This window comes from Clupea harengus, chromosome 25 (genome assembly GCF_900700415.2).
Source record: "Clupea harengus chromosome 25, Ch_v2.0.2, whole genome shotgun sequence".
NCBI lineage: Eukaryota > Metazoa > Chordata > Actinopteri > Clupeiformes > Clupeidae > Clupea > Clupea harengus.
In genome coordinates this window covers 12,191,488-12,212,648 of record NC_045176.1, presented here as the reverse complement: position 1 = coordinate 12,212,648, position 21,161 = coordinate 12,191,488, and the positions used below count along the sequence as shown (strand labels likewise).

At 40.4% G+C, this 21,161-nt stretch overlaps 2 protein-coding genes across 2 annotated transcripts; one reads left to right on the top strand and one right to left on the bottom strand.

Moving 5' to 3' along the window:
- The first annotated feature begins 9,082 nt into the window (after positions 1-9,082).
- Positions 9,083-9,916, top strand: LOC105898541 (putative nuclease HARBI1). Its single transcript, XM_031562807.1, has 2 exons — positions 9,083-9,578; positions 9,735-9,916. Exons 1-2 carry the CDS (start codon positions 9,083-9,085, stop codon positions 9,914-9,916), a joined length of 678 nt encoding a protein of 225 aa, XP_031418667.1.
- Positions 9,917-16,746: 6,830 nt separating this feature from the next.
- foxf2a (forkhead box F2a) lies at positions 16,747-20,372 on the bottom strand. Its single transcript, XM_012826170.3, has 2 exons — positions 18,845-20,372; positions 16,747-17,437 (listed from the first exon to the last, which is right to left on the bottom strand). Exons 1-2 carry the CDS (start codon positions 19,821-19,823, stop codon positions 17,265-17,267), a joined length of 1,152 nt encoding a protein of 383 aa, XP_012681624.1. The 5' UTR covers positions 19,824-20,372; the 3' UTR covers positions 16,747-17,264.
- Between the last annotated feature and the right edge of the window lie 789 nt (positions 20,373-21,161).

Genomic DNA, 21,161 nt, shown 5'->3' with positions numbered 1-21,161 from the left:
GAGCTGTCATGGAAAAAGGTGTCCGGGTGCCAAAAAGGGTCCGGGTGATGTAATATTGGCTTCGAACGACTCTTGAGTGACAGTTGCTATACCAACGCTTGCATTACGTCACCGGACACTTTTTTGGACGTGACAGACTTGCGCTGCATTAAATACCTCAATAACGCAATTTACCCCAGAGCATCTCCCATTATACTTATCTACCTGAGACCAGCTTGCCTGTATTTGACCTGCCATAAACCAAGCAAAACAACCATGTGCTTGATGTTTGACTGTGTTAGGAAAGTTGTTGACTCGCTAGTTAGTTATAGTATCAAAGTAATCAAATTTCAGGTTCGCGCTAGCATCTTGTTAGCGATTAGCAATTCCTTTGTTGTGTTGCTCTAAGAAAGTCCTTAATGTGTTGTGATATTTAGACATATCTGACGGCACCCACAATTACATTTTCACAAAACAGGGAATTGTTTGCAGCACCTTTAACTGTAGAGCACAACGAAGTAATTGCTAATCGCTAACGAGATGCTAGCGGCGAAACCTGTTGAAATTTGCTACAGGATACCTGCTAGGCAGGTGTAGCTAAAACTACAGCTTAGTCTCTTAATATTGTGCCTAAAAGGACACTGTAACCCAGACACTTTTTGGCTATCAGTCAGATAGTCTCAATAGTTGTTCGAAAGCCATCCGCTGCTTTTTAGTCGCTTAATATTGGCTGCCAGTCTCCTGTAAGTAAGCACATAGGGTTAGCCACTAGCACCTCGTTAGCAATTAGCAATTCCCCCGTTGTGCAACAATCTTAAGCGACTAAAAAGTAGCTGATGTCTTTCGAACGACTTGAGACTCACTGACTGATAGCCAAAAGGCGTCTGGGTTACGTGTTGTCCGTTTAGGCACAATATTAAGCGATTAAAAAGTAGCTGATGGCTTTCGAACGACTCTTGAGACTCACTGACTGATAGCCAAAAGGGGTCCGGGTTACGTAATGCTATTGTTGGTATAGCAACTGTCACTCAAGAGTCGTTCGAAAGCCATTGTGACGTCGCCCGGACCCCTTTTTCCATGGCAGCCCTTCTTGTCTGTAAGAAATAAAAAATGATGAATCCTCCCAAAAGACCATAGTTTATTTCAAATGGACACCTGTGATAATAGGGCACACGTAAAAAACACATTCAGCAACTAAGATCTCAAATTAAGGAAATTGGACTGTAATACACTGAAATACAAACCACAAATTAGTCAAAACTATCAACCATGACTTTACCGTGATCAACTAGAACACAAAACTCTTGACTGAACCTTGACAGGACTATTACACATATCATACCTTAACCTCTTGTGCAGACATCCCTCCAACAGAGGGAACGGGCATTGCATATTGGGATAGTGTTGCTGTGGACTGAAGAGCTCGTTGCTTTTCTTGGTGGCCTTTGGTTTTTATGTGGCGCATTACATCTGTCACACCCTGGTGGCAACATGAGTTTTCAATACGGCAGACTGCACACCAGTAGTGCGTGTTGAGGCTCCCTCTTGTAATAAATGGCCATGTAGAGGTCCACTCATTTTGGAAAAGGGTTCTATATGTTGCTGCTTTTCTTTGGCCTGTTAATAAAAAGATAAATGCTATGTGAGCAGCCTAAATAAACAATGCTATGATGTTTTGAGCATGCAGTATACCACGAGGTTAACAAGGTGCTCTCCTGCTGCTTGTTATGACAGCTGAGTTTACATTCACCACACAAAATCAAGTTCACAAACACAAACAAATAATTTCTTTCAAGATTTAAAGTTTAAGAGAGTAAGTACTTAATTGAACCACATGTCATAAACATACCTAGTCTCTGCTCAGATTGGAGATGAATATTTTCTTCAGCGATGGATTCTCTTCCCGAGTTTCTCCAGCGGTTGTCTCTCTTTGTAACTCTTCTTCTGTCGCTAACTTCGGGACTCCTATACTCTTTGGGGTAAATAGGATGTCTATGCAGCGAATAGGGTTACAGATGCGCTCCTTAGTGCCATCTACCGTCGGGGAGTTTGAAAAGGAACGAACGCGTCTCGGCCCAAAATCAGATACTTTTTTTTTGCGTGACAAATTGGATGTGTGGCGTGAGGTACGTGTGAAAACATGCAAAAGCATGTGTCACACAGCGAAACCGTGAGAGTTGGCAGCTCTGCAAACAGGCCTCAGCTCTGATCGCGCACCCAATAAGGATCCAAACCATCATCTTCATTCAGAAGCGCTGACACATCAACAAACTCCACTTCTTCACCCCCCTCTTGATCCTCTCCTGGTTGAGATGCATCACTTCCGACTTCATTGTTGTTCTCATCTTCACCAAAAACTTGGAAAGCTTTTATGAAGTTAGAGCCATTGTCTGTTGTTCTCTGAATCTTCTCCCGAATTTCGAACTCGGAATGGATGTCATTCAGGGCGTTTGCCAACACATCAAATGTGTGCAAACCTCTCAGTTGTTTACAGGCTAGGGCTGTTGAGCATCTTTTGACGAGGGTAAGCATGAGAGGCACTTCATCCGGTACGAAGAATCTTTCACTCCAACATAAGAAAACATTTCTCGCAAATATGGCCACGGGTGTTGGTCATCGTCACCACCGTCGTTTGTTGAGGGAGTAGCAGGTGCTTCCATCATGAAATCAGTCATCTTAGAGTGGAATTCTACTCATGTAGTCGCTCGCTAGCTAGCATCCTGGGCACCACTGGGAATAAAAAAAAACGCGGCTTTGAGAGTACTTGTTTGCAATTGTGCAATTTAACGTGATTAACCAATTATTTAACTTGCCAGCTAGGACCACTGATTCGCCAAACCTGCTTGCTTGCAGTCTGTGTTCCACCACAGTCCCGGACGTTGGTCTGGTTGAATGAGCCGCAGATAGATGGACCCGTCAGCCAAGACATCGATCCTTATGCATATCAGGCTTGAGTCATGTTTGACAAACCTATATAAATATATGCTTGCTGAAAACTGCTTGAAGAGTGAAATATGCATACATGCTGTGAAGATATGCTTATATACTGTGTGAAATGTGCTTACATACTGTGTGAAAAAGGTTTTCGTGCGAACACCTGCTGTAGCGTTAATGTTAGCATAACATTTTGCCTCATTCTCGAATGCAGTTGAGAAGAATTTAAGAAGGAATTTCTTCTGAACTCCACTTCCGGTGGATTTAGGAAAACATTTGGCATTCATGAAAGTTCTCTCATCTGGGATTTGTTCTGAACTTCAGAAGACTTTCAGAACGCGAAATTGCAGTCGTAAATCGGCCAGTTTTCTCAAATGCGATTCCTCAAAAACCACAAGACGCCCCACTTGGCCGCTCCGTGTTTGAAGTGTTAAGGGCTGAATTTGTGAGAAATCGTCATAGTCGTTTATAGTCATGATTCTATGAAGCATCTAAAATAAATAAAGGGACTACACGAACACTGCAAATGTAAGTGAATAAATAAATAAGCACTAAACTCAATCGCGTTGATATAGCCATAGTGGAATAGAATGGACAAATAAACATGTGAAAGCAGCCAAGTAGCCTACTCATGTATTGAATGCAATTTTGTATTAATAGTCCACATACCGTCTTTTCTCTGTAGTTATTTTTTATGGTTGTTTTCTTTTGTTTAACTTGCTTAGTGTGCACACTGTTAGAGCCGGTGGAGAACAATTCCACTGCTCATCTTACTGGTTTGATGTTGTATGTGACAAATAGTGATGTGTCGTTCGTGAACGAATCCTTACAAGGACTTGGGAGTAACGAGTCCTCTCAAAGAGAGATTAGTTAATTTTCTCGTGGCCGCCCCATCGGGACTGTTGCATAGGCTCAGTCAAGAATAAGAAGAATAGAACTAACCCCTTGCACATTTCAGTCTTTGAGTGAGGTTTGAGCTCCTAACAGCCCGCCCATTAGCAAATGACAGCTGGGGTATGGTAATTCAGTGATCACTACTGACTTCCTACAAAAGTCAAACAGGCCTCAGCCCCAGTGCCGCCTCTCCCATAACGCGCACTACGCGCTGTGCGTAGGGAACCAAGTCCTGAGGGGGCACCAAAAAAATAGGCAACTGAAAAATCATCATAGTCGATAATGCCGATATTATTTCAGTATGGAAATATTAGGCACCTTTAGGCATGTATATTACAAAACAGGCAGAACAAGAGATATATTTAATTGCTCAAACGATGGTGCCCCCCCCCCAAAAAAAAACAAACAAACTCAACTTCCCAAGCTCGCCGTGGGTGCCCTTTCCTATCTCAGTGGCCTGACGAACTTTGACAGTAGGCTAGGTGAACTTTTCGAAAATGGCCTCAAAAAGACAACAGGAGTTAAGGGCAGAAAACAGAAATAGAAAGAAACTGCGAGACGATGACTGTGCATCACTTGCAGGCAAGTCCATGTTTAATCATTGTTAAATACGGGAAATGTGCTGCTAATTTAATGGTATGCATACACCTCGAACTAGCTGACGTGATTGCTAATGTTAGCACACTCAAATATGTTATAACTTAGGTGCAAGTAGGTTTGCCAACAGTCCAGAATTGTCTGGGACATCCCGAATTTTGGGTGATTTTGAGCTCCAGTCCCGTATTCCAATCACAGCCTTTTTTATGTGTATCCGTGAATAGAGAAAAATATAACAGTTAAGTGTAATCTGTCCCCTGGAGACAAGCTCCTCTCAACTGCATTTGACTCGCCAACACGAACAGAAACGAGAGATCATCATGCCTCGACTGAAGGACAGACTGCCCCAACTTAAATAGAGTATCTTAAATCACGATTAAATTGGAAGCTTGCACATTGACTACTGGTTGTTTGCATATTTCATATCAGCATTCTTTACACATGATGAACTGGTGTTAATATATGTGAATATTAACTCGTTCATACGAAGTGTAACAGGCACCCATTATAATTGTAGAAGTTAAATCTAGGAGACTATAACATTAGCTAGATAACTAGCTATCATTTCATGCAAACGGAAATCTTCCATTTAAATTGTTTAAGATTATTGAAAGGTTCCTTAGCTAGCTAGCTAGCATAGCAACCAGGAATCAAACTTTAGCTGCAAAGTTATGGATCTGTATTGACAAGAGGTAAATAGCGCCCCCCCCTTGACCCATCTAAAACAATGTTAAAACTGTGGCCAGGCAGTGAACTGCAACCAGTCTGAGTTACATAGGACGTTGAGACAGAGGCCCTGTTCGAGATGGGTTAAAATGCTGTTTAACGAATTAAGTTCTGACTCTGATTCTGACCGGAGTGCGGGCCGAAAAAAATAGAGCGCGGCGTCCAAATTGTGCAGCCTTGGTCTAATGGTATTTCAAGAAAACATGAAACAACATGAAATTTGAGAGAATCTTGTAATAATTCTCTTGACTATTACTATGAACAATACATCCAAGCCAGTTCAGTAGTGGTTAGCCAAAATTACACTGAAATGAATACGTGTATGGTATGGCTAATGAAACCTTGCGATTTCCATTATTGTTGGTCAGCTGTTGGCAAAATGTTAAACTGGCAGAAACAAACGTTTTTTTCTCGGGGGGCATCATAAAGGAGTTATGCTTAGGGCACCAAAATGGCTAGCAGCGGCACTGCTCAGCCCCCTAAGGGTTAAGTGTTAGTAAACACTTGCTTTAGGCTTTATTCATTTTTGAGCACCAAACTTTTCTAAAAGGGTGAGGAGGCGCACCTCTCTGGCTCCTGCCTCCCGCTCTCTCCTCTCCTCACTCTCTCTGAGAAGATAGAATCGCCTCCTCTCTTTCCACCATCTCCCGGTGGCGACTCTCTTCCCTCTCCAGGCCTCCCTATATCGCCGCTCGTCTTTTTCAGCAGCCTCTCTTGCCTCTCTCTGTTTAAATAATAATTCAATAAACATGAAGTTTAAAAAACAAACTATCACCTCTGCTTTCATATATCACTTCTACTTTTTAAATGTGTCCTTTGGCCAAAAGAGAGCCACCTTTGATGACCTTGTCACAACATTGGCAAAATCATTGCTTTATCACAAGTCAGTAATGCCTCCTCTATAACTTAATCAAGTGTTCAAGTAGGGTGTATGGTTCATTCAACACTTTAATGTGTCACGACTACCTAGCTCACAGTAGCCATGACATAGGGAAGACAGACACCGCCGGGTAACGTTTTAACAATAATTCGTTTATTTACAAAATATGTACAAAAGTCAGTATGTGAGAAGAACAGTAAAATAAAATGTCATGCGCGCAGTAATGTAGACTATGTGTAATGCATAAAGTAAGTTCAGTTCCAGGCAACTCCTTGCATCCTCTTTTCTGCCTGGATTCGAGTGATTCCTGCGCTCTCCAGGATCTTAATGGTTGTCTGAAAAAAAGAGTCAATGATTACATCACTATGGTTGTCCAAATAGGGCTACAGACCAAATGTAAGTGTTTTATTGATTGTTTTTCTATTGAATAGATATGAAATAGACTATGAAATGGAAATATCGTTAGATAAATATGTTTGTTTGTCACATAAAAGGTTATCTAAGATTGTGTGCGACCGGTAGAGAAACTCAAAAACTTTGCAAACCACAAAACCATACAGTCAAATTTTAAAGTTTGTGATAACACAATAACTAGCTGGCATTTCCGCATACATTGACCATACCTCTGGGAGCAGTATGTCAAAGACAAAATCAATGAGGTCTATGCTGCCTGCCTTAATTTTGGCTCCGATGCCTGTTACCTCTTCGATGAGTCTTAGGAGCTCATAGGTCTATTCAAGTAAATCAATATACAGTTGAGAGCAAATTTGGAGAAACAATCTACTATTTGTTCGGCCATCAGCAATTGCAAGCAAAGGACATACTATAAGTGAGTGAAAAGCTGGTTAGTAAACATCAATTTAAAAAAAAAAAAAACGATAAAGAGATACATTTAGGTAAACAACTAACAGTAGGTAACCATATTATTGCCACTTTTCATTTACCCGCTCATCACTGAAAATTTGTGACTTGGGCTTCAGGTGTTGCCTCAAGTCGTGATTGGGTCATTAACCTGACAGGCATGACAGCACCTGACCTATATCAGAAACCAGTTTACATAAAAGCGAATTGATAGAGGACAGGGTTGTAATCCCAATGTCTGCACCTGTGAGCTTACAACTCTCAGTGTGAGTGTGTGTTTGTGACACCAACTTCTCAGATGGGTCAAAAGCAGCGAAAACTTTGCATGGAATATCATATCCCAGAATAATTCTTACCCAGGCCTCCACATCCTGTGTAATGGTTAGCCAGTAATAACTGGCAACCACACGGTTGCAGGTTCCCCTGACCCCGTTGTGGTTGCTTCGATCGTGGCACTCGGTGAGCACAGCTGACCTCTCCTGCTCCGTCATCGTCAACATTCTCATAAATGTTTGTGATGGGCCGGTGTAAAAGAGTCTCCCATCTACCAGGATACAGTGGGATATGAACAGGGCCATGTAGGACATTGGTTTAAGAGCTCCTCATAATGCATCTGATATTGTGCTGTATTTACTTCCACCTTTCACCCTTTTTAAGCTAATTGGCTCAGTCTATTTTGGCAGTCTTCATTTTACTGCTGTTGTTTGTTTGTTTATGCGTTTATTTAAAAAGGGACAGTGTACATTGATAAACATTTCCCAGAAAAATGTAAATGCACCGGAATTAGCTCGGTTAGCTAGTTAAAGCTGGACATAAAAAGAAGTTACGGTGTGAGTAATAAATTGAGTTGTGCTGTACAACGTACGTACCCTTCAAAACAAAACTGTAGAGAGACTTTTTGATCCTCCACCTCATCTGTTTTGTCCACTGTGGCAACATCTTCTTTGTTTTTAAATAAATGGCCATGTTTTCAAAAAACTGACTTTCGTCGCTTTTCTCCATGATTGAATTCTCCATGATCTGTCGTTGAGGTTGTGACGCATGCGCGGCTTCGCTGTCGACAGCAGTTGACTGTCGCAAAATGACGCATGCGCAATGTGAGGGACTACGATCCCCCAAAGGACTACCATTGTGTAGTAACAGTAACACCTTGCCAGGCTACATATTTTGATTTGGGCAGTACGCTGCCAGACATGCTTCCAAACAGTGTATTGGCCCGCATCTCCACCTCCCTCAGCAAAACAGCGATTTCGGCCTCGCTATAGTTTTTCTTCCGAATATCTTTTTTACTTGCCATCGTCACAGAGTGCCTTGAGAATGCGCTCAATTTATATGCTAATTACATTAAGTAGGGGCGTTTTGAGGGCGGAGATGTGAGAACATTCAGCTGCGCACAATTCCACGATCATTTGTGATTTCTAACCGAATGATTGGCGTACACGTGTTTTTTTGTGCGTATGTTCTTTTTCTGTGAATCACACTTACGATAATTTCAGAAAATGACTTGGATCAAATGGAGGACGGTTTCTACGCAACATTTTATAAATGAGGACCCAGGTTTAGTAGTTCACAAGTAATAATTACAGGTTTCGATATTTTTACTTTTTTGTACTTTACTTACAGTTCAGTGCAGCGTAATTGTTTGCGTGATAATTAAATGCTAGTGTGATAATAAATGACCATTTCAAAATCATCCAAACTGTCATGATACACTTTGAATGCAGGAATTTATTTTAAATTAGTATCTGCTGGTTTACATGCACTAACCTACATGATAATATGATAAGTGGACGTATTTAGGCCAGGGAATTGGCTATAAAATGTTGAGCATTGAAATGAACGAATGACTCGAAAAAAGATTCCTTTATTTTTACTGAACGAGATTCAAAGAACCGAGAACAGTCAAATTATCCGAACTTCCCATCACTAGTGACTAATAAAACCTTAAATAACTTGCACTTGGACCTGACCATCATATTGGCACTCTGAGATTCTTCTGAATGAAGAGTGCGTTACAAATAAAATGAATTATTATTATATAAATTCAACCAGGCCATGCAATTATCACTGATCAATCGAGCTATTTAGAGGGACAAGTGTGCACCCTAGGCATAAACATACAATATGGCACAATAACTGTTGCTCGAGTATATTGGTGATTGTGCGCTGAGTGCCTGTACCGCGACCATTTAGACCTTTTCGCAGAGAGCGATGACTGACTTTCTCATTGGAGACTTTAGGCTTCTGAGGCCTGTCCTCTTAGACCTCTGCAACACACTGGAGCCAGCACTGAGGAGCCGGACCAGACGCTCCAACCCAGTGCCACCACACGTCCAGGTGCTGTCCGCCTTGGGATTTTTAACCATTGGGGCATTCCAGAGGGAGCTGGGAGACAGGGTGGGCATTTCACAGCCATCAATCAGCCGCAGCCTGCAAAGAGTGGTTAATGGGATCGTCCAACTGGTCCCAGACTATATCTGCTTCCCTTATGGCGAGCAGGAGGAGATCCCGGTGAAGAGGGCATTTTATGCCATTGCTGGTCTGCCCAACACCATCGGTGCAATAGACTACACTCACGTGCACATCAAGGCACCCTCTCCAAATCCGTTCCCCTATCTAAATGGGAAACGGTACCATTCAATAAATGTGCAGATAATCTGCGACGCCCAGTACCACCTGCTCAACGTGGTCTCCCACATCCCAGGAGGTGCACATGACTCCTACATTTTTTGAAACAGCGCTGTGGGTGTGCACCTCGAGCAAGGAGACGCTGAAGACTCGTGGCTATTTGGTAAGTATCTGTGCGGAATTGATTGTTCCAGCAACAGTAGGCCTATATTCTTCTAATTACTTGTTTTATTAGGAGATCGCGGATATGCGCTGGCCCCTTGGCTGATGACCCCACTCACCAACCCTCAGAAGGAGCAGGAGGTGGCCTATAATGAGAGGCACGCAAGGACTCGTTCCACCGTAGAGCGCAGCATCGGGCTGCTGAAAGGGAGGTGGATGTGTTTGGACGCAGCAGGTGGCAAGATCGGCACATAAGAGAATGTAAAATCGCACATCTGGCTGATACAACTATAAAATAGCAAGGTGACCAGTAAAACTACAGCAGATGACTACCCTTGGCTAATTCAAAAAATAAACTTACTTTAAGATGCTTCTTCAGGTTGGAGGTGGAGTCTTTGGACGCAGAAAGGAGGTTGCTTGCTGGCAAGCAGAGGTTGCACTGCACAGTTATATTACGTTCCCCCTTCTCTTTCTTTAACTTGAAATGCTGATAGAATTTCCAGGATAGAAAAGCATTCCTGCCCTGGCTCTGTTGTGCCGGCTCTGGCACCTGCTCCTTTTACGACTCTATTAGCAGCTACTAATCACGCAAATAGCTCATTTTCATGTTGGGGCTTCTGGGAAATGCATCAAGTTGCCTTAATTCATTTAGAGAGTGAATAAACTTCTGAAACAGAGAAGTACCGTCATGTAATCCATTTATTTCAACAATGTAACTGTAACGGAATACAGTTACTCATAATTTGTATTCTAAATACGTAATGCCGGTACATGTTTTCCGTTACTCCCCAACACTGGGAACAGGTGTGGTGATGATTAATGATTGGAACCAGGTGCGCACATCTGAGAAGGAGCAGAATGAAAATAGTAGGAGGAGACAGAACACAATACATGTAGGCCTACAACTGTGGCTATCATGAGAGGTGGCTAACCTGAATTCTTTAAATAATCAACTTGGGGCTTCTTAACTCAACCTATGAAAAATCAGTACACACAACTGTTAATAAAAACGAATTATTTACTTAGAAAACCAATTCAGTAATTAAATTAACAAGGTTCAAATACACATGCCATATAATTTCAACACTGTACAACCCATGGGTCCAAACGAAAATAAAATGAAAACATGAAACTGTATAAATACAGTTACCACAGTTCAACGGCGCAGGCCTGAACGTCGCTTGGGTTCGGGATAGCCGAAAACAAAATGGCTGCTTCACCATGAGGGCAGAAAGAAAAATGATATGGTACCTTGCTTCAATGAGCCTGTGTGTAGACACACACACAGCGGAGGAAGGGCGGCAGCAGGTGGAGACCAACCGAAGATCCGGATGACGAGAAGAGTCGACTGGTAGCGTCACCCGATGCAGATGACAGATGAACGATGGCTGATGACACGGTTCCACAGACTTCACTACTGAAACGTTAGCTAGTCGCTTGCTTGGTAGCTTAGTCTAAGCCCTTTAAACGAGACACTTGTCCAGCAGCTGAACTCTACTTATCTAACAGTTGAGTTATCCACTCAGCAGTCTTAGTATAACAACCAATCCCAAAGTAATAAGAGTCCTAGTCGAACTCGTCAAACTATACTGGTGAATACTTTAACTAAACTCACTATACTTCACTATACCGTTACAACCTTCTTCTCTATCCACTTCCTTCGCTCCTCGCTGTCTCCCCACTCTCCCGTTCTCCTAACGTCAATCTCACTCCACCCACTTCCCTGTCCTTTGACCTCAGATGTAATTCGCTCATAATCAAACAGTACAGCAATAAAATACATTCACAAAACATTTTCACAAATACATTACACAATACATAATTAACATTTTAAATCAATTAACTTTAACCTTAATGCTATTTATTATATCATGAACTTATTTATTCTAACTTATACTATTTATAAACCTATTCTATTTATACTATTAATAAACTTTAAGCATCTAGCCAACTTTTTTAAAGGGCTACATGTCAGACAGATCGAGCTTGGTCTGGCATGTAGGTCTGCCTCTGGGCAGTATGAACAAATTCGGATCTCAAACTGATTTGCCCCTCATTAAAATACAAATGTGTGCCAATTAACCAGGTTGAACTACTAACTAACATGGTTAAAACTTACATAATACAATGTTGGGGCAACAGTTTTGTTAGTTGGTATAACGGTGCATCGCAAGTTTATTTAAATAGCATATGTGTGCTTCACATAAATAAAAGCAAAAGGAACATCCAAAGGAAAAATAAAGACAAAATATTTAAGAATGAAAAATAAAACATATAAATATTTTTTTAAATAATGATAATTAAAAGAAAGTACATATTGGAAGTAGCCCAAGCTGTGTTTATCTCTTTATAAACACATAATAGATAACCATAGACCTATAGCCCGATTTAGAATAGACCCTATAAATAGGCCCGCCAATAGAGCTTAGCCGTGAGCATATCAGATATGTATTCTCGGCCTAAACCATTCAGTGATTTATAGTAGCAGCATTTTTTAAATTTTAAAATGTATTCGCTAACTAACTGGAAGCCAGTGTAAAAAATGTAGTATTGGAGTAATGTGCTCTGTTCTCTTGGCACTGGATAACATTCTAGCAACAGCACTTGAATGAGCTGCAGCTGTTTAATGATCTTTTGGGGAACTCCAGTTAAGAGATCGTAACTGTAGTCCACCCTACTAGAAATCAAAGCATGGATGAGATTCTCTTGGTCTTTTTGGGACACCAATCACTTTATTCTGGCCATATTTTTAAGATGATAGAAGGCTGTTTTGATTGCTTTAATGCAGCTGGTGAAAGTGAGATCTGAGTCTATTAGAATGCCCAGACTTCAGAGGTTTTTATAGACCTTGAATTGAGCTGTTTACTAATACTAATTCTCTTCTCTTTGTTGCCAAACACAATAATCTGAAAATCTTGGCTCATCCAATTATTTATTTGCTATAAACATTGACGCAGTGAGCCATTTCCGTGCTGTGGTGAGGTCGGAAACCTGATTGACATTGGTCAAAATGACCACCTGAGTTACATTTAGCCATTTAGCAGACGCTTTTGTCCAAAGCGACGTACAAGGGAGAGAATAGTCAAGCTACGAGCAATAGAACCTGGTGTAACAATAAATACTACTTTACATACTACTTACATAAGAAATATATATAAAAAAAACGGAAATAGAAAGAAAAAGAAGTGCAGAAATGTAACTGCTGTAATTGCAAGTTAAGCACTTGTCAAAGTGCCAGTTAGGACGGGAAGTGCTCTCTGAAGAGTTGGGTCTTCAAAAGCTTCTTAAAGGTAGAGAGGGACAACCCTGCTCTGGTAGTGCTAGGCAGTTCAGAGTTAAAGAGTTAAAAATAGTTGTAAAAAAATTAGGCGGCAGTGTGTCGACCACATGTAAATGATTTAAGATGACATGACTGTTTTTTGATTATTTCTAAGTGGTCATAGAGACAGCATAGTTTCATTGTTTGACTGTGGTGTTGATTGTCAGACTACATTTTTTTACCGTTTTCCCCAGAAATTCAGTGATTTTCATTACATTTCTCTGTGGAGAGGACTTCTAGCACTATCTGTTTTGCTTGGGGTTGTAAGCTTGTCAACAGTGACAAATAAAGTGCAGATGATGTTGAAGTTCCTGTTAGTTGTCTCAGAGAAATGTAGCTGTCTGGCCCAGCATAACTCAGTTATAACTACTAAGGTTTTGTTTATAGAGGTCATAGTGACATAGCTATGGCCTCCATAAACTAAACACTAGTAATCTCGTTTATGTACCTTCTCTTAACGGAAACAGAGCTTATTTGAACCTCCAGACTGATCAGTAAGTCAAAAAGGACACTGAAATAATCAGAAAGTGCCAAAGTCCTTAACCATGCCGGGACCTTTAGAAATATCCAGATCTAAAGCGTGGCCTTGAGTGTGCATAGACTCTTTCACATGCTGAGACCAAAAGTGTCAAGTGCTTAAAGTTCTTTGCCATTATTGTCCATGTTATTATCTACGTGAATGTTAAAATCATTATAATAAAAAAAGTTGTATTGATTGAGATAAGTGGCAGTAGTTCAGCAAAGTCATCAATACAATTTGCAGTTTCTTACAGGTCTGTAAATGGTTAAAATATGTTTTTGGGAGCACCCTTTGATTTGAAACAGAGGTATTCAAAAGAAAGAAAATTACCAAGTGTAATGTCTTTGCACTGGAATGCATCTTTAAATAAAGCAGCTACTCCTCCTCTTTTCCTACTACTGCTGCTGTCTCATTGAGAACAGTAACACTGCTCCCTGCTAACCATGTCTCAGTAAGAAACATAAAGTCTAAATTGTAGGATATTATAATGTCGCTAACTAAGGTACCATGTACCATGTTAGTTCAGTGCGTACCACTGTCTGTCTCGGCAAATGACTCGTATTTGCAGCAAAGGTGTGTGGGGATCACTCAATCAAAAGACCTAAGACACATATTTTAGGCTTTTAAGTGTGCATAATTGTCAAACCAGCTTAAAGAAAACTCACAGCGGGAAGACAAAAAAATAAATTTCTGTGTGTTATTAGTTCTGTATACATCTTGACTGAGGCTGGATGAAGATTTGATGAACCCATTAACATTTAACACAGCATGATATTTACAACATGTATTCGTATCTTACTCAAGAGTTGAATAACACTTACAGTTTTTAGCCAATTCTAATCAACAGTTGTTTAAAAGGCTTGTGGTCTGTTCCATATGCTATGACCACTTTTTCAGTGTATCGAATCCAGGTCACACAATACTGCCATAATTAAGTCACACTTAAATCACAAATGAATATTGTCCTGAGGACAGACCTTCATTTTTTTTCCATAATTCCGTAATTTAAAAGTTATTATGGAACTTGCTGTGTTTTTTGTAGGTGATTTTTGTTTTGTTTTCTTTTTCATTTCATTCACAGAAGTCTAAGAAATACATGCCACTCAAATGGCACAGTGTGAGAGTGGCGGAGAGAAATCCTTCGGTATCACCACCAGATGGAGGGATTGGCCACCGAGGTTCGATGGTAAGGCCCCTGCAAATATGCCCACCTACTACTATAGCTATTTGTGTGATTTAAAGATCTGTTTGTAAAATGGGGTGTATACTGTGTGTTTTTGTTTTCCACATAGACTTCATTGGAATACATGCATTACTCATGAAGAGCACTGTACAAAGATAACTGACAAATCAGGAATTAACAGTATTTCATTTTTTTCCTTTATTTTTGTATCAGAGTTCTGTATTGTAGGGCTATTGCTGCATTGTAAAGTAAGCTGTGGTCTACGTTTGCACAACAGGCTTCAGTTTTAACATAGCAGTATAGAAGCCAAAATGTGTAACATTGGGAGCTTGTTTAAGAGGTGGCATTTTGAATGTTCAGCACAGGAAAGTAAAATGAATAATTTGTGATATGCATATATGTCAGCTGGCTAAATTTGGGGCCTGCACCGAAGAATATTTTGTAAATATTGATTGCATTGCCACATAGATCTCATACCTCTCATTAAGACTTCTGCTGACTTTACATCATCAGACCTCACTCAGCTTATGAAGGACTTGGTTGAGTGTCTACTGTCTGATTCAGTAGAATGTATCTTCGTATACAAAATGTACTACTATATTTTGATACTTTCTGGTAGCAATATGTTATTTCCTATCTTGATACAGTTAGATTCTGATATTTAGTGTAGTATCACTGATATAAGTAGCTAATGTCCTTCGTCAAAAAAATAGACTTCAGTTGTACTATAAATTAATGTTTTGTCTGTGTTTAAGTCTTTGAAAATATAACTATTTTGCAAAAATGAACGGTGTGGTCAGGCCAACACTATTGCGTACACGTCGTGTATTTAAAGGAACTTTTGGTGGGTGAACAAAAGGGGGCGATATAACACTATGAAACTATTTTTGAGCACTGTTGGTCTTTGAGGAACAAACATGAGCTTCATATCTCCCTACGCTGAATTACATACATTTTATTTCTAATATTCCGTTGAAGTTTTGTATTTTAATATAGGCTATTTTAGTGCCTGTTCCCCATATTTGGATTAAGCAAGTAGGCCTACTCAAACCTATTAGCGCACCGGATGAAAAATCAAGAATTGGCTCGATCGGAAATAAATACTTAAAAATACTTATTTATCACAAAGCCACCCCACCAGCTGTCTTACGTAATTAATTCATAGACTTGCTAGATGTATTATCTACCGACATATATTAAGTGTTAAATAATAGTATGCTTGCTAGCCTCTAAAAAATGTATTGGATAACCTGCAAATTCGTGGACGCCGAACAATAACAGGCATACTGTGTTATTCCAAATAGGACTAAGCTACATGATTTGAAGAATGTATTTGTTTTGCAACAGCATGGTTGCATGAATGCTCGACACTATATTCAGACATTATTTAAAGGACCTTCGTGAATGATGCCCTGTTCCAATATGTATGCGCCACAGGAGTCATATAGCCAGCACGGGATGAAGTGCTCATATATTTTATACAGAAATACATTTCGTATTTTGTAGTCTATCAATTCATGTTTATCTTCACTCTTCATCTATAACTACATCTGCTGGAAATCTATTTATTGGTTTGTTTTCCTTTATTTGACTTACAGCGTTAGTATTAAGAGTGATGTAGTTCCCGTTACAATTACACCTTACTAATTGAAATTGAAACATTGAAATGGGGATGAACTCGTTACGCCCCGCGATGGACTGAAACGCCTGGGAATGTTTTGGCAGTCATCTTTTGTTTTCACCAAACAATTTTTGTCATCATTATGACAAGGCCAATTTCATTTGTATGCATTCATTCAACTTATGATGTTTCAGACTGATCTTGAAAATGTTTATAATGGAATATCTTGAATGACAAACAAATGTATCAATGGTTCAAGGGGTAGCGTAGTCCATTCAATCAGTTGTTTAAAAATGTCATTTTTATAAGGGCAGGAGATTGTAAAGGCAAAATGATAAGATATGGAACCTACACTAAAAACCTGCAGAAAGATGATCGATGACACAATCCATTTAGAATATATATTTTATTGATATATACTGTACATGACTTCATTCTGGAAACATTGAAATCTAACATAAGTGCAGTTATTAATTCATTAAAACTTTGTGTATTTTGTTATACAAATGAAAATAAAACTTAACATAAAATGGAAACAATGGTAATTGTCATCGCCTTCATTTGACATTAAAACAGGCCGTTGCATAATGACCTAAGCATACAGCCTTATTTTACAGGCTTTGGCGGCGTGATTTGACTGCACAGGTCGCTCTTTTGTCTTTTTTTTGCTTGTGCGTGAATGAGGCAAACTCCGATATCTTCATGGCAGAAGCAAAAGTGTGTCATCATAGTTCGTGCTTTTATTTCCTTTCTATTCTCAAGAAAACTGATCTTACAAGACCATATTCTAAATTATAAATCTGTTCCTGTTCTGTTTGAATATTCCCAGAATGGGATGGGTTTTAATTTTTTTACAATACTGTTTGGCATTGTTTTAACTTAAGATAAATGTCAACGCAGTGTGGAATCTAGTGTCCGTAGCCGGCATGATTCTTGGAATATGTGGTGGCTTGTTGGCGTTTACATTACACATGGCTTGACATCTTGGCACACACCTTGATGATGATGATGTAGTTGGTGGTAGTAAGATCCACTGGCAGTGGGATGAAACGATGTGATGCCATTAAAGTTCAACACAAAATCTTTCCTGTCACACACTGGTGAAGAATGACTTTGATATCGAGGTATTCCCACTGCAATTAAACAGAGCAAATCAGACATTTAGGTTGATTTAATACAAAAGACAAGATGTATATATTCTTCTAGTTAAGTGTTTGTGCGTTGTGATGAAAACAAACCAAAACAAATGTGTTCGTGTGTGTGTGTGTGCGTGCATGTAACCCATGTTTACTATGTTGTGTTGCAGTTTATATTATAATTTTATATTACAAGTTACATCAGATTCACACTAAAGGTGTGAATAACTATTTCATTAACATGACGAATTTTAGGCCGCAAGACAACTCAAATGAGTAGACTCAAAATTTGTGCCAAATTTGAATGTTATTTAAAGATATTTGCATTTGTCAGATTCTCAGACATTACAGCATACTATCCCCTAATACCATGTAACTACTATATGCACATGGAAATTACTCCAGATGTGATGGTTCAATGCGCGGTGTGTTTTGTTTCACGCTACAACATAGAACATTACCGGAGCCCGCTTTTTAAAACAACATCACTGGTGATTGACAGCTCTTATTGGGCATTGAGCGAGCCACGTAGAAGGCCCCAATTCAGTCGAGTGCTTGTGTTCTGAATAGTTAAAATACACGTTAAGTTTAACAAGGCATAAGACTCCCTTGGGGTACCCCCGGCCTGAAAATCTTCCTCAGCCAGAATAGGGTGTTGGTTTTCATAACCAGTCCTCTGTCAGAGACGACCCTGTTTTCTTAACCTGCTTGATCCTGAACTTAAGAATTACGGTAGTTGAGCTACACCGTTCTAAAAAAAAACTGTGATGCAGCAAAATACTTTCATATTGAGCCATGATGGCGGAGAATTATTATTGCACCAAAGCCTCCCAGAAGGCAGATTACTTCCCAATGGACTAGGGATTCAAATCTTGAGAAATGTCAGTAGAATTATATTATACATTGATTTTAACGTGGAGACCGAAAAGTGTTCATAAGTTGTTATTGTAATATAAACATGAAACGTGTAACTTGCTAACTGAAGTTTAAGTGTAGGCCTAACCAGATTTTAGCTGTAGTCGGTTATTTTTAGCATTAAGCTTTTATTAATAGAATCTAAAACTTCTAATGGAAGGCACACTCTGACCACATAAATTATTATTTATTTCCATTTAATATTTCCAAAAGCTGGATTTGTGCAAACAAGGTCTAGGCCTACTCTAAATATTATCACGTTTCAAGACGCAGGTTGATTTGTATTATTTTTAAAGGAATTATAATCATGATACACAGTGTGTGTTTACAATATATCTTTTATTTATATGGTCATGGATAATTGTGAATGTACATATGTAATGGAGGCCTATGCGAACCGCTATTTCTCTCTCTCGTTTTACGTGTGTTAAAGAAATGCCACAGCAAACTTTTAATGGAATTATCTACATAACATTGCATGAATATTACCTGAAATATCCGAGGAGTCCCGGCCGTTGTGGTGAAGGTAGCTCTGCTCGATGGAATACGGCGACATACTCGAATGTAAACCAGAGGAGGTCGGACTGCTTGAAGCAAGTGGTTGCTGCTTGATGTAGGGAGGCACACTGGAAGAGGCCCAGTGTGCCGAAGCTGCATAGGGAGAATGACACTCCAAGGAGCTGGTCATCGTAGGAGGCGAGTGTAGGGGACTGCTGCTGCTATCGGGACCGTAGTCGCCGTTAGACGTAACTTGACAAGCCGCCATGTAGGTGGATCCAGGGCTAGGCGACATGTGAGGCACATGGTGGCCCGCACTCAGCCCGTCGTATCCCCCTGGCACACCAGGCACAGCATTAGTCATCATGTCCAAATTGTAACCATTGGCGTGACAAGCCAAGGATGCAGAGGGCGACTGGAAATCGAAGTTTTGAGGCAACATCGATGTACCGAAGCCGATGCCGTTCATCATCCGGTACATTGGTTTAAGGGCTTGACATTTCCTACGAAATCCTCGCGGTCTGCGGCGAAAAGACCCTTCTTCGAACATAAACTCACTGCCAGGATCTATTGTCCAGTAATGCCCTTTGCCGGGTCTCCCAAGGCCCTTGGGCAATTTAATGAAACATTCATTGAGAGAGAGATTGTGTCTAACGGAATTCTTCCAGCCCTGGTAGGATCCCCTAAAGAATGGGAACCGCGCCTGAAGGAATTGGTATATCTCACTAAGTGTCAACCTCTTAGTGGGAGAACTCTGAATCGCCATTACAATCAGGGCGATGTAAGAATACGGCGGTTTTTCGGGGCGCCTCATGCCTGAGTTTGCTTTCTTGCCCTTAGTGGTGGCCGGTGATCCTGCGGTATCCAGCACCGTCTGTGCGCTCTGCAGCGTGGAATGCATAGCACCGGACGCTGGGCTAGATCTCAGAGGCGGTGGGTCCAGCTGCTGTTGTGCGGTTTCAGTTGTCATCTTGTCAGCGTTGTTTCCTTGAGCTTTGTCACAACCAACGACGAAAGTAACGATAAGACAGTTATAAAAGGTATCTGTAATCAACGCCTTGCGGTTCCACCGTACAGACGAAAAGAATAAAGTCTCATTTACCCAAGTCGACTGAAGGAGTTTCTCTGAGGAGTCCGAAAGATAGCAAAGGGAGTTTCCAACCGTGCTAATTTGAGAGGTCAGTGCCCTGTGGAACTTTTATGCGCACTTATCCAAGACACCAGCTGTGTGTCGCCAGAGTAGCGGTTCTTCCGCAGTCTTTTGGTGGCCATCGCTAGTACTAATCCTTTAAGAGAAGGAAACGCAAAGCTCCTGGGCTCTGTTGCGCAGACCCACTCGGCCAAACAAAACGCGACCACCTATCAATTCGTAAATCTCTCTCTGCCCCCCAGATCACGTCTAAATCCCTCCAAGAAATCGCTGTCGACCAAAGAGACCCACCCCCTTCCACGTCTGGCCTCAGTCCAGCTATCTTTCTAGCGGGAGGTTCTGCTAAGAGTCCAAACAGAGACCGTCTCCCTCCCCCTGACATCTCTAATACACGCAATTACGCCATTTATCAAGCCTGATTTAGACATTCCAATCAACAGCGCCACACGCCTAAGGTAACACTTTCAAAACTCCCCTCTTATACTAACCATAAATCATGGCAAAAAATGCTATAGTTTTATCACGAGGGAGTATATAATTTGAATATGAACAGCCACAGCGTATAGATTCGCGTAGTTATGGTGGCAATGTATTTTGATGGCTTCGTTTTTTATTGGAATCTCATCATAGTTTGGAAATGTGGAAAGATGAAACCTCGAAGATAACACTCATCTTTCCCGAAAGCATTCAGGGAGCAGGGCTTGCGAAAAATGTGTCCTTCCTTGTGTGTATACATGTGCTTGTACGGGGTTGTTCTGGATAAATGACTTTGACATGAGTGGAAGCAGGCTTTTTCCATCAGGCGCTGCCTAGATACCACACACAGCGATCCAGTGTCAGTTTACCGTCTCCTGCCCGAATCCTATCCCCTGAGAGCTGGGCTAATTAATTGTAAAGAGAACACGTTAGTTAGTCCCGAGACCAAATATTCAGACCAAATAACTTTTAATAATAATAACAACAACAACAATAATAATACTCAATTTGAAGAACGTTTAATACTAAATAAATATTTTTTTGTCTTTACAACAGTATTGTTCTGTGTTCAAATCATGACACCTGCATTAACAACATTTTTGTAGTAATATATGTCAATACAATTTTAAAATGTAGCCTTGAGGCTTTCAAATATTTTCATGGGATTCGTATGTTTAATAG

What these genes read in the sequence shown, in the direction of transcription:
- LOC105898541 (XM_031562807.1), top strand. Translation starts at nt 9,083, where the DNA reads ATGACTGACTTTCTCATTGGAGACTTTAGGCTTCTGAGGCCTGTCCTC. An exon ending in GGTCTCCCACATCCCAGGAG is followed by an intron (nt 9,579 to 9,734) that starts GTGCACATGACT and finishes TTGTTTTATTAG; the next exon opens with GAGATCGCGGATATGCGCTG.
- foxf2a (XM_012826170.3), bottom strand. Translation starts at nt 19,823, where the DNA reads ATGACAACTGAAACCGCACAACAGCAGCTGGACCCACCGCCTCTGAGA. An exon ending in GGACTCCTCGGATATTTCAG is followed by an intron (nt 17,438 to 18,844) that starts GTAATATTCATG and finishes GTTTAATTGCAG; the next exon opens with TGGGAATACCTCGATATCAA.